This window comes from Gigantopelta aegis, chromosome 4, assembly GCF_016097555.1.
Source record: "Gigantopelta aegis isolate Gae_Host chromosome 4, Gae_host_genome, whole genome shotgun sequence".
NCBI classification, from domain to species: domain Eukaryota; kingdom Metazoa; phylum Mollusca; class Gastropoda; order Neomphalida; family Peltospiridae; genus Gigantopelta; species Gigantopelta aegis.
The window spans coordinates 15,913,161-15,933,741 of NC_054702.1; the positions used below are offsets into that span (position 1 = coordinate 15,913,161).

Consider the following 20,581-nt stretch of genomic DNA (forward strand, 5'->3'; position numbering starts at 1 on the left):
CAATTTTCACAATCTTGGTGTCGATTTATATGTTTTTGACCATAGTAAGACAGATTATGACGTTTAAAATTTTGGAAAATCGAATATTGTGATCAGTAACGGCCACTTTCCAAGATGGCTGTCATTTTTGGGGAACTTGAATAACTATTGAGACTGAATGATTCTGGTGTCAAACTATATTGTTTTTGTTCGAAGAAAATGGCGAACAAGTTGCATTTGAAGATTGGTGTTCGGAAGAAGCTAAACAGCATCCACTGTTCAAGTATTGGCTCATATCACTTCAGCTCTTGAAGCTTCTCTTCACATTTGTCCGCTCAATTCGTCAACGCAACTTTGGTTTATACCTCACTTCATTGAAGAAGATGCTACCATGGTTTTTCGTAATGGACCGCCCAAACTACTCGCGTTGGCTTTCGGTACATGTGAAAGACCTTGTCAAACTCGAAACTACTGCACCTGCATCTACCGAAGAATTCTCACCGGAGACTTTGCTATCTGTAAAACTCATAGGCCATTTTCGGCGATTGGAATTGATAAAGCCCATGAGCAAAACAACGCTGTTGTCAAAGGTGATGGAGGTGCTATCGGACTTACTGAAGACAATGATGCCTTACGTAGATGGAATATAGTTGGTCCATTACTGAGTGAACTTATCAAGGAATTCGAGGTTGATCTCAACAAGAACTCTGCTCCTGTAAATCCGAAACACCATGAGCAGTATCGACCCTTTCAAACGAAGTTCTTGAAGAAAGTTCAATATGTGCGGGATTCATTCAACGAGTTTGGTAACCCATTCAATGATGACAGTTCAGAGCTATTCGTCTTGGACTCAAAGGTCGTCGTTCAAGCTGACATCGTGGAAAAGATGAACGGAGCAGAATCAACTGGACTGGAATGTTACAACAAGTTTCGAGAAGAAAGAGTTGTTCGGAGATCAGAGCCGCTGGATGCAGCAATTACTCGGACAAATCTAACCACTATTTGCGAGTAAGAAGACTGCCTTGTCTGCAGATGGTGATCTCTATCTCGGGCAGAAAGCTGACCTGCTCGGACTGTTAGAAACTGTGCTAGACAATGCTGACAACACAGCAAGCAACCGTGTCACATGTGATGGTTTGAACATTGACGGAGCTGCACTCGTTAACATCTTGCAAGTCGGAAAAGAACTGAAAACATTTGACCAGTACTATTCGAACACGTTTGCTCCTCATCTCACCAAACAAGTCACAACAGTTAATGCTACCCGTCTTGATGTTGTTTGGGATACATACGTAAAAGATAGCTTGAAAGAGCAGACGCGACAGAAACGGGGTACAGGGGTGAAGATGGTTGTCCGGTTATCAGGTGCACTGCCCAGAAGTTGAAAGGATTTCCTCAGAAATTCAGACAACAAACAGTTATTTGACTTACTTGCATCCTTGACCGTTGAAAGGATGGGTAGTACGATGGCAGTTGTATCCAATGTCCACAACAGTGTACACCAGTCAGCATCTGCATCAACCCTTCCACCCACCGTAAAGCATGAAGAGGCGGATACCAGGATATTCGTACATCTAACAGATATGGTAACAAACGGAATAACTAAGATAGGTATTCGGACAGTAGATACGGATGTGTTAGTGCTTGCTTTAGCTAGCTTCAACAAGTTATATGCTATAGGACTACGAGAACTGTGGTTGTTATTCGGAACAGGTAAGAACTATAGAAATATTCCTGTACATAGAACTGCTGGTAAAATTGGTATCGAAATGTGCTCAGCTCTTCCTGGCTTCCACGCGTATAGTGGGTGTTACACTGTGTCTGCCTTTGTTGGCAGAGGGAAGAAAACAGCCTGGCAAACTTGGAAGGCTTTCCCAGCAGTTACGTCGGAATTCACCAATATATCTACTGTGTTACGTTCGTTACCTGATGATGTATTTAGGAACTTAGAGCGCTTCACATGCTTGATGTACTCATCTAGCACTGAACAAACAGAGATCAAAATGCTCCGAAAAGAACAGTTCACCATTGGGAACAAACGACTCGAAAGTCTGCCTCCAACGAAGGAAGCATTACGACAGCATACCCTACGTGCAGCGTTTCAAAGTCGCCATGTTTGGGGGCAGTCGCGCGAAGCTGAACCAACATACCCATGTCCGAAGGAATGGGGATGGCAGAAAACTGATAGTCTCTGGGAGCCTAAGTGGTCCACTTTAGATGAACCATGCAAATCTTGTCAAGAGTTAGTCAAGTGCAGATGCACGAAGGGATGTTCGAGGGCTTGCTCCTGTAGAAAAGCTCAACTCAAATGCACTCTTCTTTGCCACTGCCAAGGTGAATGTTAGGAGTAAATATGTAAGTTGACACCAGAGATTACCTCCGACAACTAAGCCCTATTTCACTTTCATGGAACACAATGGCTACCTTGGAAAGTGGCCGTTACTGATCACAATATTCGATTTTCCAAATTTTAAACCTCATAATCTGTCTTACTATGGTCAAAAACATATAAATCGACATCAAGATTGTGAAAATCGGTTAATTATAAAAAAGAAATCAAAAATAATGGCGGCCATCTTGGAAAATGGCCGCTACGGGTCGCCATGTTGGATTTTAAAAATTACAAACTCAATATTCAGTTTTAGAGTTGTCAAAAACATATGAATCGACACTAAGATAATTGAAATCGGTTATTTCTATCATTTTTAGTGTTCGCACCTCGAAAAACGGTGGCCATTTTGAAAAATGTGCGGCCATCTTGAAAGTAGTGCCCGGATGAGTGGGCACCTCTTCTGAGATTGAAGCCACATATGTTACCTTCAATCCCTGAAAGTTTCATAAAATCTTCAAAATATGCAGGGGTTTTTTGTGTGGGACCCAGACTATGTAGGCTACTTCAAATTTGAAAGCCTCCCATCTCTTCTTATGTGTATATATAATGGCGAAAATAAAACAAAATTCGGGATGACAACAGAGTAGGAGTAGGCCCTATGTTGTCCAACATAAATAACAGACATGCACGCGTGCATAAGGTACGGTAGGAACAAGATAAATTGGGGCATGGGCGTCAATCGGTGGGGGACAGGGGGGACGCGTCCCCCTCACTTTTCAACGCCGGGGGACAATTTATATAAGTGTCCCCCCCCCCCCACCCCCCCCCCAACCCCCCCCCCCCCCCCCCCCACCCCCCCACCCCCCCCCCCCCCCCCCCCCCCCCCACACACACACACTTTTTCGTTTAGCAAAAGCAACAACAACAACAGCAACAACAAAAACAAACAAACAAACGAACAAAAAAACCCAAACAAACAAAAACACTAATTTAATTACTGTATTAATTATTTAATTTAAAATGGCAAGTAGTCATCCCTTTTATCATAGTTTAAAAGTTCAACCACTAATGTGTACACACAGACACACATAATGTACACACACACACTAACACGCCCCCCCCCCCCCCCCCCCCCCCCCCCCCCCCCCCACACACACACTTTTAAAGCCGGATTGACGCCCATGAATTGGGGGCTGACCGATTGAGATCGAAGGCGCTTAGCGGCCGAGTTTCTGGAAGATCCTGAGGCATTTTAAAAACCAGATATCTTGAAATGCAGTAAAATTCATCATTTTAAATGCTCGTAAATTCTACACTTTTTAATGCATTTTTCTCGATAGGCTCTATATAGAGAGAATAATACATGAGTGGTCGTTAGATGTCATTTATCTGACAACGAGTTGTTTTAAAAATGTATCTAACTAGCGAAGGCGAGTTTGATACGTTTTTAAACAATGAGTTTTAAGCCAATTTTAACATCTGTTTTGACTATAAGTTAGTTAGGTCTACAGCCGTTGCACTTGTAGCTAACTTACGCGTCACAGACACATGATACGTCACAGTGTAATCTATTTCCACTGTGTTGTTTTTCATTGGCTGCATGGCACTGGTGACCGGTCATCTCCTAGGAGCAGCCAGTCGCATGTCTTGAAATTGTTAACACGCGTACATGTATGTGTTAACAACCCATGTGTTATCAAAAATAACGCATGGTGTTCTCACCAAGGTGTGTGTAAGAAACGTTTTGTATACACAAACACCACAGTCATTGTACATGTACCAAAATAATTACTTATAATGAACAAATGTAGGCTATGGTTAATTTTCCCGGGGAAATAGGCCCGTACGCTAATTCGGGGAAATAGTCCTGTACGCTAATTCAGCTCCTTTTTTAAAACACAGTGTCCTATATAGTAAGTTTAAAATAAGAATATAATAACTGAAAATATAGTAACTTGCGATTGTAATATATTACAACAAATTAGTTGATTTTGGAAAGCAGATGTCCTAAATGCATTTTACAACTAAAATTCATTATGACAAATGCTGATAAAAGAACACTTTTGAAATGCATTTTCCGCGATGCATATTTTTAATATAGCCTACATATATTCTGCTGAATATATAAACACCACCTGTAATTATTATTCCGAATTCCTTGATCAAATAATTAGGCCCTATATAGTCTAATCAACTAGTTCTTTAAATACAAATACGCACTTTAAAAGAACACTTTTGAAATGCATTTTCCGTGATGCATATTTTTAATATAGCCTACATATATTCTGCTGACTATATAAACACCACCTGTAATTATTATTCCGAATTCCTTGATCAAATAATTAGGCCCTATATAGTCTAATCAACTAGTTCTTTAAATACAAATACGCACTCTCTGGAATATCAAGGCAAGATTTACAACTGATTTCAAATGGTAAAAGTGCTCTAAGTGAAAAAAAACAATTATAAAGAAATATTTTTGCATGTACTTAAGTATATAAATGAAACAAAACGTTTCCCTTAATTAGTAAATAAAGTATGGATTTTAAAAATTATTACTATTTATTTATTTTATTGTTATTATTATTTTTGTAGCCATTGATTGTGTTTTGTGTTTTCCTTTAGCAAACCTGCTGTCTAATTATCGGACACATAGAAAACCTTATTGCGTCTTTTTTCTGTTTCCTTATTATTTCTTTCTCTTTTTCAATGATATTAATTTCTCTTCATATATAAATTGCAAAAATATATTAGTCGTAACATGTATGTATTACGGAGAAGGCCTAGTAAGTTGTATAACTTTTGCCTAATCCATTTGTTCTTTAAAAAGCAATAAAATATGTTTCAATCAAACTAGTTCGTTGCAATTAGGCCTACAATCTTAAATATAAATACTAATAACAAACAATCTATAACTAAGGAATGTAATATTTTCATGATACTATAGGGTGTATAGGCTACTACCAAATCAAATCCCATAGACGACAATAGTAACATATGTGGCTAAAACTCCTACCTGCAGCGTATCAATCGACATAAACGCCACGGATATAAATACTACCACCCCTCACACTTAAAGTGAATCAGAAAAATTGGGGGTCAAGCTGCTCGTTTCTGAGATAACGGGTAGCGTCTATGACTACCCTAGTTCCGCACAAAATTCGAGTACTTTTTTTTTACAGGTACCCCATACATATTTCAAGCACATGGCTACTTGACACATTGGTACTAGATGAAATAAAATTGCATATTTTTTTTACCCAGATGAAACTATTATTTTTTACAACCAACACACTCACATTTATAACCAATCACAGGACTTGTGGTGTTCACTTCTCTATCAAAAGTTCGAACTTTGACCCAGCCGGAATGAATGAATGAATGAATGAATGAATGAATGAATGAATGAATGAATGAATGAATGAATGATTGAATGAATGAATGAATGTTTAACGACATCCCAGCACGAAAAAATACATCGGCTATTGGGTGTCAAACTATGGTCATGCAAACAAATAAGGTGATGATCAACATCAATATAAAAATTCAAGATTTAAATAAAAACAGTGTAAAGGATTGTGCAAAAATACAAATATCACAGATAGATACTGACTTTTACTCAAAATTTCAATTTGTGCAGTATTGGCCATTCTCGAAGAGAATGTTACACCCCTGCACCACGGTGAGGTTACAGCACGCGCAGAGGATGACCCAGCCGGAAGTTATTTGGTTTAGTACTACCTGTACAATATAATTACACTGTGTTTTAGTTAAATTAACCTTCTTTCTTTTCTTTTGATTACCTGGGTAGCCTTTACATATCATGACAAATGCTGATAAATGTCAATAATAATAATAATAATAATAATAATAATAACAACAACAACAACATATAATAATAACAACAACAACAACAACAACATATTATTATTATTATTATTATTATTATTATTATTATTATTATTATATTACATGTATAGGCTAATGAAGATTTAAATAATTCTTGATATGGAAGTTCAAGTTAAAAAATAAAGAAATAACTATTTTTTGCAATATGTTCCTTTTATTAATTTTCCTTTTTTATTTTTCATCCAGAATTATTGGGGGGATAAATTTCCCACCACAGCCCCACTTTTTTTTATCTTCTTACTATGGAACTGACTACAAGTTATTTATTTCTGAGCCGATTGTTTTCTAAACTGCACACTTGTAAATTATACTAAATATAGTAGATTTTTGTTATTTCCAAAACATGTTTACTTTTCTTTTCACGTCAAACCAAATTGAAATTATTTACCAAAAAATATATAATAAATAATAATAATAATAATTATTATTATTATTGCTAAAATTGCAGCAGGCTAGGACCTGTGCCTCAGCATTATCGATACAGTGACACCTAGAGTCTGTTGTAAGAATTAGAGACTACTCTTTGTAAAATATTCAATCTCGCGAGAACTGCAATAATTATGGGATGTCCGAGAATTTCGTTTTTTAGCGGAAGCCATCTTGGATTTGTTAATAATATCAGTTCCCGCCTGGGGACACATTTTAAACAAATACATGCGTATTTAACAATTGCATACATGTCATATTTTAAAATATGAGTATATATATCCCAACGTAAACTGTACAAGGAACGTTTTTATTTTTGTATTGTATTATTGTCTTGGACGAATGACTTGATTGGGACTGCGTTGTCGTAATGTTTGTGATTCCGTGTTTGAAGTAAAACTGACATACCAGTGTTTATGTTGTAACAATTGCAGACGACAGGTCTAAATTCGTAAGTGTAAACCACATTCTATAATATCAAGATCAATAAGATAATATTTATTTTTAATCATGGGGTTGATAAATGCCGTTAAAGTTGGCAGTAACTAATTCTGTCATTCGGGAACGCCTTCACATTTAATGATCGTGGTGCTACCATGGATTTATCCAGGATTTTGTTGTCGGTTTTCCCAGTCTGATGTTATTGGGAAAATTAATGTGATGTAATCATAATTCAAATATATATTTTTTAAGGCCACTGAATGATGTAATGTACCATTGTTAATTTATGAGAGCAGACATAATTACAAAAATATTTACTCATCAGATTGTGAATTTGCAGTGCCATTTGCTTTTGAAAAAAGACTTATATTTGGTACAATTCGATGTTAATCATACAGATCTCGGTATTCTAATCGACCAGTAAAACAGTTATATATTTGTATGGCCTAATGTTAATACTTTTCCTGGAATAATCAAGTCACGTACTTCAGGATAAACTAACAGAAACATGTAACCGAAAAGCAAATAAATATTATTTTTGTAACTAGTTGGTCCAGGGATGTATATAACACACTATTTGTTTTTAATATATAATAATATATTGCTGAATCCATTTGCCACAAATTTTTAAAGAGGTCCCACTTTTGGCATACTACGTAAAGTGTAATGAATAGTCACGCACTCCTTTCTGGTTACATGTTCAGCAATTTCAGTCTTTGGACCCATGTAGTTGGTATTAAAGAAAACTGACTTTTTATTGATGAAAAAAATAAATGAAGTAAATCACTTACAAATTTGTTTTTCATTTTAGACATTCTGTTAACAGACCAGGAAGTGGTTTTTTTATTATTGTATACTCTGTTCAAATCATAATATTTCGATATAAAATACTAATTATTTCTGGTAATAAAATTTAATATTAACTAATTAAGTAATTGATAGATTATGTGTCATAAAATGAAAGTAAAAATAGGTATTTGCTTGCATTACTGAAATGAGTGTGGCTGAGATTTAATAATTCTTTCATGGCTAGCTTTGGCACTTGCCACATTTGGCAATTGTGAATTTAAAAAACAATTGGCAAATTTTATTTTTATTTGGCGAAATAATTTTATGTAATAATTTATATTTTGAAACAAAATAACTGGGTTTTTGAAGTTTAATAGATACTTTGGCGAAGTTTTCTGCTGAGCTAGAGCTAGCTCTGTCTTTACTGATCACTGCAAACGGTGCAACATGCTTTGATGTACAGTCTGGCACCAAAGTAAAAATACCATTCTACATGATGACAAGTGAGATATAAAGAAAGAAAGAAATGTTTTATTTAACGATGCACTCAACACATTTTATTTATGGTTATATGGCATCAGACATATGGTTATGGGTCACACAGATATAGAGGGGAAATCCGCTGTCGCCACTTCATGGGCTACTCTTTTCGATTAACAGCAAGGTTTTTGTTATAATACTTATATGCACCAGCCCACAAACAGGGTAGTACATACCACGGTCTTAGATATACCAGTCGTGGTGCACTGGCTGGAACAAGAAGTAGTCCAATGGGCCCACAGACTGGGATCGATCCCAGACTGACCACGCATTGAGCGAGCGACAAATGAAAGATGGACACGAAACAAAGCAGCGTCTTGGCATCTGTTATGTGATTTTATTTTTAAAATATGATTAGGTCTAAAATATTGGCGACTTCGTCTTACTACTGCTGATAACTTGGTGACTTGAGCCGACTTTCAGCAAAAAAATATCCATTTTGTCAGCTAGATTAGGGCCTGTATATACATTGTGGTATCTATGGGAATGGTACTACACATTTTTCTAGCCATTCAACATTAGATTTTTTGGGCACACCTGCAAGTAAGAGAGCCAACACACGGCACAGCACATGTATGTTGTCTGTGCCATGGCAAAATTTGAACTTTGGAAATAAAAATAGCCTGTTAATAAATGAGAAGCCTAATTGCGGACCTGGGGCCTAATTCACTAAACTCTAGCAACTTTGCGATCTTGCAGTGCAATGCTAAAATACTTGTAAAGAGGATGCTTTGTTGTCTAAAAGAGCCTAAGAGACATTTGTGAATTAGGCCCCAGAAAGTGAACAAAAATGAGGCGAGTGATTACTTGTTCCTCTAACTTATATTATGGGGAGCCATTTGAAATATTACAATATTGATACCATACAGATTAAGATGCCATGGGGAACTAAACAAATTCCTTGAACTATTTTCAGGGGCGTGAGAGCAGACCCTAATCTTGCCAGCGAAATGATAATTTTTTTCGACAAAAGTTAGCAGTAGTGAGAAGTCGAAGTCACCGTAATATTTTGGACCTAATCAGATTTAAAAAAAAACTAAATCACTCGACAAACGTCAATACCCCGACTTGTTTATTGTCATAGCTTAAGTCGCACCTTGTCGCCATATGGTGGCCAATGTTTTTACTTTGGTGCCAGGCTCTATCCTAAAGTAATTGTGAACCGGCCTATTAACAGGAAATGGTTTCTGCATATGCATACTTAATGTACGGTCGATTTGCTGAAATGATGTTTTATCTTTTTCAGTTTATTATCAATAAAACAAATGTTAATACTCATGCCAGTTTCTGTAGTGAAGAGATTGAATATATGTTGTCTAATGTTGACATTCTTCAGATACATCCATAAACCAGGCTATTGTTTTTCAAAGTGACCCCATGTCGCACAGTCTGCTATGACCAGTCAAGCATTATTAATCCTCAGCCATATTAATTTCAGTAATGCCAGAAAATACTAATTAATACTTTAATTTTAGCACATTATAAACTACTTAATAATATCACATTTTTAATGAAATTTAAAACAGTTATGTTTGAATTTTATTTCCGGATGTAGTATTTTATTTCGAAATATTACAATAAGAACTGAGTATAAAATTCTTAATTTTTCCTATTGTACACAGAAATGTTACGAAATGTACCAATAAATGTTCACTTCGCCTATTTTTATCAAAAATCTCCCCTTTCATCTAGGAAGGGAGATGTCTCTTCTACTTTTTCAGTTCTAGATTAGGGCCGGGAGAGTGATACTCCCCTTAAACAGCGTGGTCTGGTATTGAATAAGAGTGTTGGTGGAAGGCTTGTATTTATTTTAATGGTGGCACTGATGCAATTGCCGTAGCTGCAGTATGATTTGCCACGTGTGCGCTGTTTTACCAATGGCTTTTGTTCTCTCTTTTTTTTGCCACTGGAAAAAAATTGAAAGGATAATTTGTTTGCTATAAATATTTCTGGTTTAAAATTGACACTACCATAAAAATTCCAGGCCTGTAAATAATAGAAACTAAAATTATTATATCATTTATTGTGGGCAAAAAATGCAATGCATAGTCTTTTTCACATTTCACAAGAAAAATGAATAAATATTGCGGTCATTATGCAACTTTGATATTGCTCCTTTAATGAATGCCATGTTGGAACGATCATATGATATCTAACAAAAAGAAAATGATATATTGTATTGGTATTCTGCCACTACAGAAAGGGATCTTTTATATCCACTTTGCTGTAGACAGGACAATATATTCAACAGCCTTGGTTGGAGGAAGGAAGTAAAACATACATTACCAATGTCTTTATTTGCAGCCTATTATTCAATGCTTTCAGTTATAAACCTCCCTGCATTCTCTAAATCGGGTGGGAATTCTCCTCGGATCAGCTGTTTTCCTCTCATGAAATGTTGCGTTTCCTTTCATTTTAATCGTCCTTTCCTCCAAAATGTGTCCGATGGCACAGATTTTAACCTAGGATTTCAAGAATTTCCAGGGGCCCTCTAGCTTTCCTCTTTTTTTTACAGTTCACCAATTCCCACCCCTACTAGATGTAGCCACCTACTTTACTTAATGATGAACTCCCTGCATTAGTGACTGTTTAGCAGATGTGTTTTTAGTCAGATTTCTAGATTTTGGGGATCTTTAAAACTATTCAGTCGTCTAGAGTGCAGTCTTTTTTCTTCTTTTTTTTCAGGTCACCATGTTTTGGAAATTTAATTTGATGACGTCTTCCCATATAGACACACTGCTTGAAAAAGAGGTAAATAAAAATGTGTTTAATGTAAGGCTTTAGGTTGGGAAAGGTGGTGGGGTTTTATTTTCATAATTATAAGATAATTATTTAGGCAAACTGTGTGCTCTCTTTTTTGAGGGTTTGGGAGTTCAGCATTTTATGTCAGAATGAAGATGCGATGGGACATGCTTGGTAATGATACATTTTTGACCGAAAAATCAGAAACATTTCAAGGCATTATATGTTGTGTATTTTAGGATGTTACGTTATCAGAACTTATGGATGAAGATGATATTCTGCAGGAATGTAAAGCTCAAAATAGGAAGCTTATTGACTTGTAAGTAACGATCCAAGGTCTTCAGCATTGTCATTATGGTTGGTCGGTCGGTGTCTCTCTATCTCTATCTCTCTCTCTCTCTCTCTCTCTCTCTCTCTCTCTCTCTCTCTCTCTCTCTCTCTCTCTCTCTCTCTCTCTCTCTCTCTCTCTCTCTCTCTCTCATTTTAAGCAGCTATACTGGCCATAGCTACAAGTTAAGTCATTGTAGGGAACACAGTGTCGTAAGATATCAGACCAGTTATAGAATCTTTTTGATAACAGCTACATTATGCAGAGTTAAGTTAATGTAATGACAATAATTATGATGTTTTATTGAATAACTTTGTTGAATATATTTGATGCATAGTTACTGATAATTACACTAAAAGTTTATCTTTTATTTTGAATGATTTTTGGGGTCTTGAACAAATATGTGTTTTTATAAAACATAATTGATTGAAATGTGTAAGTTTTTTGTTTTTATTTATTTTTTATTTTATTTTTATTTTTTGTCTTAACCTTTAGACTACTGGATTAATTTTTGACAAAAACCACGTTGAGTGGGTACAAATTTATGATTTTTACTCACCTATATTCATTTGAATGTTTTATAAATAAATAAATAAAATAAAGTTCATATTTGAATCGGTAAGTATTATTTTTGTGTATATTTCTAATTTTTATGATATTTTAGATCAGTTAATGTTGATTAAAATTAGGCTGTCCAGTATTTATGTTCATTATTCCCAATAACAGTGGCTTTCTGACCAGAATATTTTTTTAAAAAACGAACTACGATTCATATCCCAATATTTGGTGATTTTCGTTGTTGATAAAACGATCAAATTTATTATCAAAATACGAGGAGAGCAGACATCAAATTCTACGTCAGACTCAGGGGGAAATCAGCAACGGAGACCCTTGAAATGCTTAAGCAAGCCTACAGCAACAAAGCAATGAGCCGGGTGAGAGGTGTTTTGAGAGGCATTCTCGCTTTAAGAGGGGCAGAATGTCACTGGAGGATGACGAGAGGTCAGGGCGAGCACAACCCCCGAAAATGTTTGAACAAATTGTGTGTCAGGAGTTCTATACTGTAATGTTCCGAGGCGTCTAAGGGAGGACATTTGGTGCAAACGACTTCAACTGTGGCGCGATGGCAATTGGGTGTTCCATCATGACAACATGCCCACTCACAAAATGTTAAAAACTCGAGTTTTTTTTACCTAGACCAACATGATCATCACTTCTCACCCCTCCTACTCGCCAGATTTGGCTCCCTGCGACTTCTTTCTCTTCCCCAAGATGAAGTTCAATCTGAAGGGTCGCCATTTTGACACTGTGGAGGCGATCCAGCGCAAATCGCAGATGGTTCTCGACTCACTTAAAGAACATGACTTACTGGGGGAATTCCAAGCATGGCAGAAGCGCTGGGAACAGTGTATCGCTGCACAACATGGTTACTTCAAAGAGGACGGCAGCCAAAATTGGATCTGGAACAGTTTTTGCTGTTTTAAAGGCATATTATCGGAACTTTTTGATTGCACCTCATAGCTGTCACAATCAGCTATCGATCCCTGAAAATGACTGTGACATGCCGCCATTGTTGTTGACTGGCATGACGTTGGGCGAGATACCTCGCCTGCAGTAATCAGAAGGTTAACCAGTGCTTTTGTTGAAAATATATCATATGGTGTGTGTGTAACCTGAATATCCATTCTAAACTTATTTTGATGCCAGTGTGACTGATAATCCAAAATTGATAGCTTTTGCAAAATTCCTTTAAATGTGTTTAGGAAAATTAATTTAATGGTCTTTGTTATTCCAGTTTGACAATTGAAAACATTCATTTCACATAAAATGATCCTTAGGTGCTAATTCTTGTCCACTTGTAGTGTTGTCCGTCCAGAACATATGGAGGAAATGGTGCGACTAATAACACAGGAGCCTCCAGATGATGTTGATGAAAAGTTACGTTTTAAGTAAGTTGAACTACTCTTATTGTATACATGTTGTCATTTTTAGCACAAGACGTGCAGTGTTGGAAATAAGCACTTGTCCGTTTGTCCTGACAAGTGAAAATCTTTTCGGACAAGCAAAATGTACCTCAGTGGTTGTTCAGTGGACAAGTGAAAATGTTCAGTGCAATTTAATTTTTAGCAATCAAAAATATGGTCCTTGTACTTGAATAAAACAAAACATTTATTTGGATAAGTGAAAATATTTTTGGATAAGTAGATTTTCAATGTACTTGTCCAGTGAACAAATGAAAAATTCTGCTTATTTCTATCACTGAGCATGTTCCCAAGCCATGTTATGTGCTATTCTGTGTTTGAGATGGAGCATACAAAAAAGAAAGATGTTTTATTTAACAACGCACTCAACACATTGTATTTACAGTTATATGGCATCGGACATGGTTACGGACCACACAGATATTCAGAGAGGAAACCTGCTGTCGCCACTTCATGGACTACTCTTTTCAATTAGCAGCAAGGGATCTTTTATATGCACCATCCCACAGACAGGGTAGTACGTACCACAGCCTTTGATATACCAGTCGTGGTGCACTGGCTGTAACTAGAAATAGCCCAATGGGCCCACCGACAGGGATCGATCCCAGACCGACTGTGCATCAAGCTAGCACTTTACCACTGGGCTACGTCCCGCGTGCATACAAAAGATCCCTTAGAAAAAGTGTTGCCGCTTTCCTCTGAGACCATATGTCAAAATTACCAAATGTTTGACATCCAATAGCCAATGATTAACATTTTGAAAAAATATGGACTTTTTTAACCAGTGTGTGTATGAACTCTGAGCTAATATTCAGTACATAATATGTGGTAAATTTAGTATTGCATTCATCATAAAAAGGGGTGGGACATAGTCCAGTTTTAACCTTTAGACTACTGGATTAATTTTTAACAAAAGCCACGTTGAGTGGGTACAAGTTTATAATTTTTACTCTCATATATTCACTTAAATGTTTTATAAATACATGAAATAAAGTTCATATATGAATCGGTAAGTATTATTTTCGTGGGGTTTTTTGGTAATTTTTATTATTTTTAGATCCGCTAATGGTGATTAAAATTAGGCAAAAAATCGAAAAAGTTGCGTTTACTTACGGGCATTTGTGGCCAGCTGTACAGTATTTATGTCCATTATTCCCGATAACAGTGGTTCTCTGACCAGAATTTTTTTTTAAACCCGAACTACGATTCATATTGCAATATTTGGTAATTTTCGTTGCTGGTAAAACGATCAAATTTATTATCAAATTAGCTGTCACAATCAGCTATCAATCCTTGAAAATGATCACGATGTGCCGCCATTGTTGTCAAGCGAAAATACTTGCCGAAAACCACTTTTTGAACTCAAAATTTCAAGGTATTTTCAATTGCAAAAATCAAAACAAAAGCCACCATTTTGAAAAAAATCTTTTTTCTTTTATTATATTTCCGTTTCCAGTGAGTGTCATGTTCAAAACGGCGGGAAATATGAATTGGGGAATGCACTGTATACAGTATACAGTATGTCGACTGACGTGACGTCGGGCGATATATCTTGCCTGCAGTACTCGGAAGGTTAATTCACTCCTCTAATGTGCAATTAATCTTGAGTCAATCCCCATTAGTGGGCACATGAGATATTTCTCATTCCAGCCAATGTTCCACAGCTGGTGTCACAAATACTATGGTATGTACTGTCTTGGCTGTGAGATGGTGCATATAACCGATCCCTTGCTGTTACTTGAAAAGAGTACTTTATTGAGTGGTTTCAGTGGGTTTTATGTAATATTTGTGGTCCTTAACCATATATCTCATGCCGTACAACCGTAGTTAAAATCAATTGGAATGCATCTTTAAATAAAACTGTTCTGTCTTTCATCATAATTTACTTTTTGTCTTTCAGGTACCCCAACACAGCCTGTGAACTACTCACCTCTGATGTGTCACAGATCAACGATAAGTTGGCGAGCAGTGAAGAACTTGTGGAAAAGTTGTATAGTTTTTTAGAATCTGAAAAACCCTTGAATCCACTGCTTGCAAGTTTTTTCAGCAAAGTGATGGGACTTTTAATAACAAGGAAAAGTGAAATGGTGAGAGAAAGAAACTTTTGCCGAGTTGTATTTGTTCCCTACATGTTTAAATATATGTGCAAGCATGCATACATACACATATATGTATATAGTAAATCCCTCTAATGCGGACACCTAAAAAGTCTGGTTTTACAGTCTATCTGGTTTAAAGAGGTTCTATTCTGTTAGTTTTGTGTTTGAGTGTTCACCGGGTGATTATTTGTTATAGTGGCTTAGCATAAAATTGACCCAAACTGTCCCTGGTATTTTATTTAACAGTTATGAAATTTGTCAAATTATAACAGTACTTTTATTATACATTGATAAATGTCACCAAAATGCAAAACAGTTTTTATCATTATTAATAATTTAGAATGAAATACACCTCCTTTTTTTTCATCATATCATGATCCATCTTTCATAATTTATCAATTTTTTAATTATTTTTTTTGCAATTAATTTATCATAATCCAGTAAATGCTATAACAGCAGAAATTGTTTGTGGTTTGTGTATAATGACTCGTGGCAATAATACACTTTTTTTCACTTAACTTATTGTTTTTATTGTAATAATAATGCTTAATGTTTTTCTTTTTCAGATTTTTGAGTATTTAAAAAGTCAGAAAGATTTTGTTGGAAGTTTATTAAGTCACATAGGTACATCTGCAATAATGGACCTGCTTCTTAGGCTGATCACATGTATAGAGTCTCCGGAAGTACGCAGAGCTGTGATAGAGGTACACTCTTTGACATGCATCTTTAACACAGCAACACAAGACTCAGTTTATTTTTGTAATTAAAATTAATCTCTTTGTATTTGCACAGCTATTATTTATATTTGTATACATATTTTTTAAACTTGTAATGGGGAGCCAAAGGTTCAGTTTCTTGTTAAATGCATTTGTTTATGTGGGTACATGGTTTAGGGTTGATAAATGTCATTACCTGTATTAATAAAGGCTCTGATGTTACAACCGGGCAGCCAGTTGTTCGATGTTATAAGCCAAGCAGACTACTAGATGGTGTTTTTTTAAACACTTTTACTCTCCCACCACCTACCTTACAATATTAATGGCAGAATGCATTTGAAAATTGATAGTGCTGTAAGATATAAAAACCTGATTACAGTTGTTTTGAGAAGACTGGTTATGTTTGGTTATGTTTGTTTTTTTGTTTCTTTCAATACTTAACTATTTTTGTTTCTTCAGTGGTTGAATGAACAACGTGTTGTGGAGCGACTTGTAGCTAGTATAGTCCCATCAACAGACGATGATGTAAGACATTTCTAGCTTGGAGCTTTTTTAAATATCTATCCATTATTCCTTTTTCTTAGTTATTGTATCTATGTACTTATGAAATGTTCAGCTTTATATTTGCTGCGATTTGTTCATCATTTGTTTGTTTATTTATCTTCATATTAAACTGTTGAAAAGACAATAACTATAGTGTCTAATTAATAAAATTTATTTTAATATGTATTAATACTAATACATTGTATATTTGGGGAATTCTCAATCCAGTATTTCATTATTTTCCATAAAAACAGAATCAAAATATATGGACTAGCTTTTATTTAATGTGGCATTTATTTTTATTGAAGTTTGTGTTCTGTTATAAGTAACAAAATGTATGGTATGATTACAAAGCAATATGTTCATTGATACGTTCGTTTAGATACACTGTAATGCAGCCCAGTCTTTGTGTGACATTGTGCGCCTTGGCCGGGAGCAGATAATACAACAGCAAGATAGCTCAGATCCAGACCCTCTGTTAGTTACCATGGAATTGTAAGTTACCATTGTTAACACATGTTAACCTTTAGACTACTGGATTAATTTTTTACGAAAACCATGTTGAGTGTGTACAAGTTTATAATTTTTACATATATTCACTTAAATGTTTTATAAATACATAAAATAAAGTGCATATATGAATCGGTAAGTATTATTTTAGTTATTTTAATGATATTTTAGATCAATTAATGTTGATTAAAATTAGGCACAAAAAAAGGGGGAAAAGTTGCATTTACTTGCATGCATTTGTGGCCATCTGTCCAGTATTTATGTCTATTATTCCCAATAACAGTGGTTTTCTGACCAGAATATTTTTTTTAACGAACTAAGATTCATATTGCAATATTTGGTGATTTCCGTTATTGGTAAAACTGTCAAATTTATTATCAAATGACCCCAACGTGCCACCATTGTTGTCAAGAGAAAATACATGCCGAAAACCACTTTCTCAATTCAAAATTCCAAGGTGTTTTCCATTGAAAAAACTAAATCTAAAGACACAGGAAACTGAGTTGTCTTCTGTTTCCTGTTAATAAAGTGTTTCCGGTGAGTGTCGTGTGCAAAACAGCGGGAAATATGAATTGGGGAATGTACTGTATATAGTGTACTCGTATAATACAATTTTTATTCCTAATGTATGATATTGACGATACCGAAAAATTCTCTGGTAGTAACCTCTATGTATGTAATTTTAATGAGAACATGTATGTTGTTTACCTCAGCATTATTGTTTTCTGTTTAGCTCCATTTCATACAGACTTTAAGTCCTAAATCAATACAACTTAACCTTTTATAAATATATACCTTATAAATATATACCATGTTCATCAGAATTTAAACATAGTTAAAACATCAAATAGGAATTTACGTTGTCACTTGCTTTTGGGAAGGGACCTATGTTGGTTCCACAGAATGCTTGGATAAATCCCTGATGCACCTCATAAATGATTTATATTTGATGTTTTGTTTTTACTACCAACTGAATGTGTGTTGGGGTTTTCTATTTTAGAGAGGAAACTGTGTCAAAACTGCTTAGCAATCTTCTAAATACAGAAAAGAATGAGTCAGTTTTAGTAAATGGACTCTTTGTTATACACACTCTTCTTGAGGTTCGAAAACAAGGGTAAGTTATTCAAATATTCTTTCTTTCTTTTTTCCTTTTTGAAACGTTATTGAATAACATTACATATGTATTGCCATAGTTCCTTTATTAATTAAAATAAAAATGCATCTTGTATGTATAAATGTTTGTTAGTGGGTTGGGATGGATTTATAGCAGGTTTTTTATTATTTATTGTATCCATTAGTATGTCCAAAATTAACTTAAAACAAATGTATACTTATTAAAAATATTTTATCTGGAAGTAATTCTGAACATTACATGTCATGTGCAAACATTCAGTGTTAAGTGGTTACATCACTCGACAAGTTTCATTTATCACGGTTAAGTGGCAAAGGTTTCAGTTATCACAGTGGATTCTACATGGATATATACTGATTGAAAAAAATAAGTGCACGTAAATAGTAACGGCAAATATGGACTTCAACCAAAACCCTCCTATACAGTATCAGGAAGTTAAGCGTGTTACTGGCAGTCAATCCTACATGACATCTCCCTATTTCATTCAGGCATAACTAGTAGTGAATTTAATTTGTTCTCCAATATCATGTGTTCCCATATTTCTTTCCATCAGTATGTCTGGCTTACTAATGCTCTTTAATACAATCCTGGTGTTACTCTGATCATTAGAAATAGTATAGGGTGTGGTTGATAAGCCTATTTTTTATATACATGACTGTAACATTGAACATTAAACACGTGTAAGTATTATGTAATGTGTTTATTAATGTCATTTTGACATTGTTTTCTGTAGTATGACACTTTTGTGTGTAAATATTTTTTACTGTGTTAGTATGTATTCTTTGGGGTTTTCTGTAGTCATGACCCTTTTATGTATAAAAAAAATTTAATGTGTAATGTGGAAATATTTGTATATGTCACATGCTGATTAATGAAGTTTAATATTGTTTGTTGAGTTGGGTTTGTTATGTTTGTTTTTTGTCAGGCCTGAAGTGGCAAACGACCACATGACTGCTCAGGATGCCGAGCGGCTCACTCAGGGGGTGAACAGTGTCTTGGCTGCAATAACTCCACGCTTAAAAGACTTCCATAACTTATTATTAGATCCACCAAAGGTACATCTCTCAGTTTGTTGTTGTTATTATTAAATTGTTATTACTATGGGACAAATTAATTTGGGCTCTTTCTCCCCACCCCTATTCATGATATATACAGTAAAGTACTCTTATAACGAACTGCAAGGGACCAGGAACATCGGATCGTTATAGCAGTAGTTCGTTGTAAACATTTACAGAAGTGAGCCGTTTTCATTCAGGAAGTCGGCCATTTTAGATTTTTCAAATTTAACCACCATAAACACAAGAATTAGTGGGAGAGTTTTTTTTTATATATTTCATTTATTATCACCAATAGAAGTAAATATTCAAATAAATACAGCATGTTGAATCAAATGAGTGTTCAGTCAGTCACGTTTTGAAACAAAGTTGCTTATTTTTATATGCTTATTCAGAGTTGGTTTCATAGCCTGCAGGGCTATAGTGATGTAGGCAATCGAATGAAACGCAGGCGTAGCTACATCAACTTTACTTTGGAAAACAGTGTTATGTCCGTCATGATTGCGCATCGACCGAATACTGTGCAACATTTCATAACATTTGTGTTACCTACCTTCAAAAAAAAATATCCGGTTATTTAACGCTAATTACAATGACTGTGTAGTGAGTTTCCCGTGTCATTCGTATTGTTGGATACCGGCACTTAAACAAGCACACAATAGCAGTGAAGTAAGAACAGACGGTTAATTGCTCACTGCATTAATCCGTTAATTAATACCAATCTACTACGTAACGACAAGCAGACGTTATCTGATTGGACTTGTCAGTGCAGTCATTTTGGATGCATTGTCGTTAATGCTACTGATTGATAAGATGCAAGTGACTTGCATGTGTCAGTCTTCTTGTGGGATACCGGCAAAATGTCAGTGAAGCGATGGAGACTTCAACAAGCGAACAATAGCAGTGAAGTGAGAACATCTGTTTATTGTCCAATACATTACTCCCACGCGGATGTTATCTGACTGACAGTTATGATCGGTTCGCTGTATATGCACTAATTTACACTGAAATTCACAATTTTGACCCCAAAAATTGGTTCTTTTTCACAGATAATTCGC

The 20,581-nt window shown here is 35.4% G+C and overlaps 1 protein-coding gene across 2 annotated transcripts in view; it reads left to right on the forward strand.

The window, feature by feature from the left end:
• Positions 1-6,807: 6,807 nt before the first annotated feature.
• Positions 6,808-20,581, forward strand: part of LOC121372715 (serine/threonine-protein phosphatase 6 regulatory subunit 3-like) — a 38,804-nt gene continuing 25,030 nt past the window's right edge. For both annotated transcript variants that reach the window (XM_041499189.1, XM_041499191.1), the window contains exons 1-10: positions 6,808-7,097; positions 11,102-11,167; positions 11,398-11,477; positions 13,349-13,435; positions 15,369-15,555; positions 16,134-16,271; positions 16,743-16,808; positions 17,209-17,321; positions 18,337-18,450; positions 19,394-19,523. In XM_041499189.1, the coding sequence (XP_041355123.1) occupies positions 11,108-11,167; positions 11,398-11,477; positions 13,349-13,435; positions 15,369-15,555; positions 16,134-16,271; positions 16,743-16,808; positions 17,209-17,321; positions 18,337-18,450; positions 19,394-19,523 (975 nt within the window). In that variant the 5' untranslated portion in view covers positions 6,808-7,097; positions 11,102-11,107. The remainder of the gene's footprint in view (positions 7,098-11,101; positions 11,168-11,397; positions 11,478-13,348; positions 13,436-15,368; positions 15,556-16,133; positions 16,272-16,742; positions 16,809-17,208; positions 17,322-18,336; positions 18,451-19,393; positions 19,524-20,581) is intronic.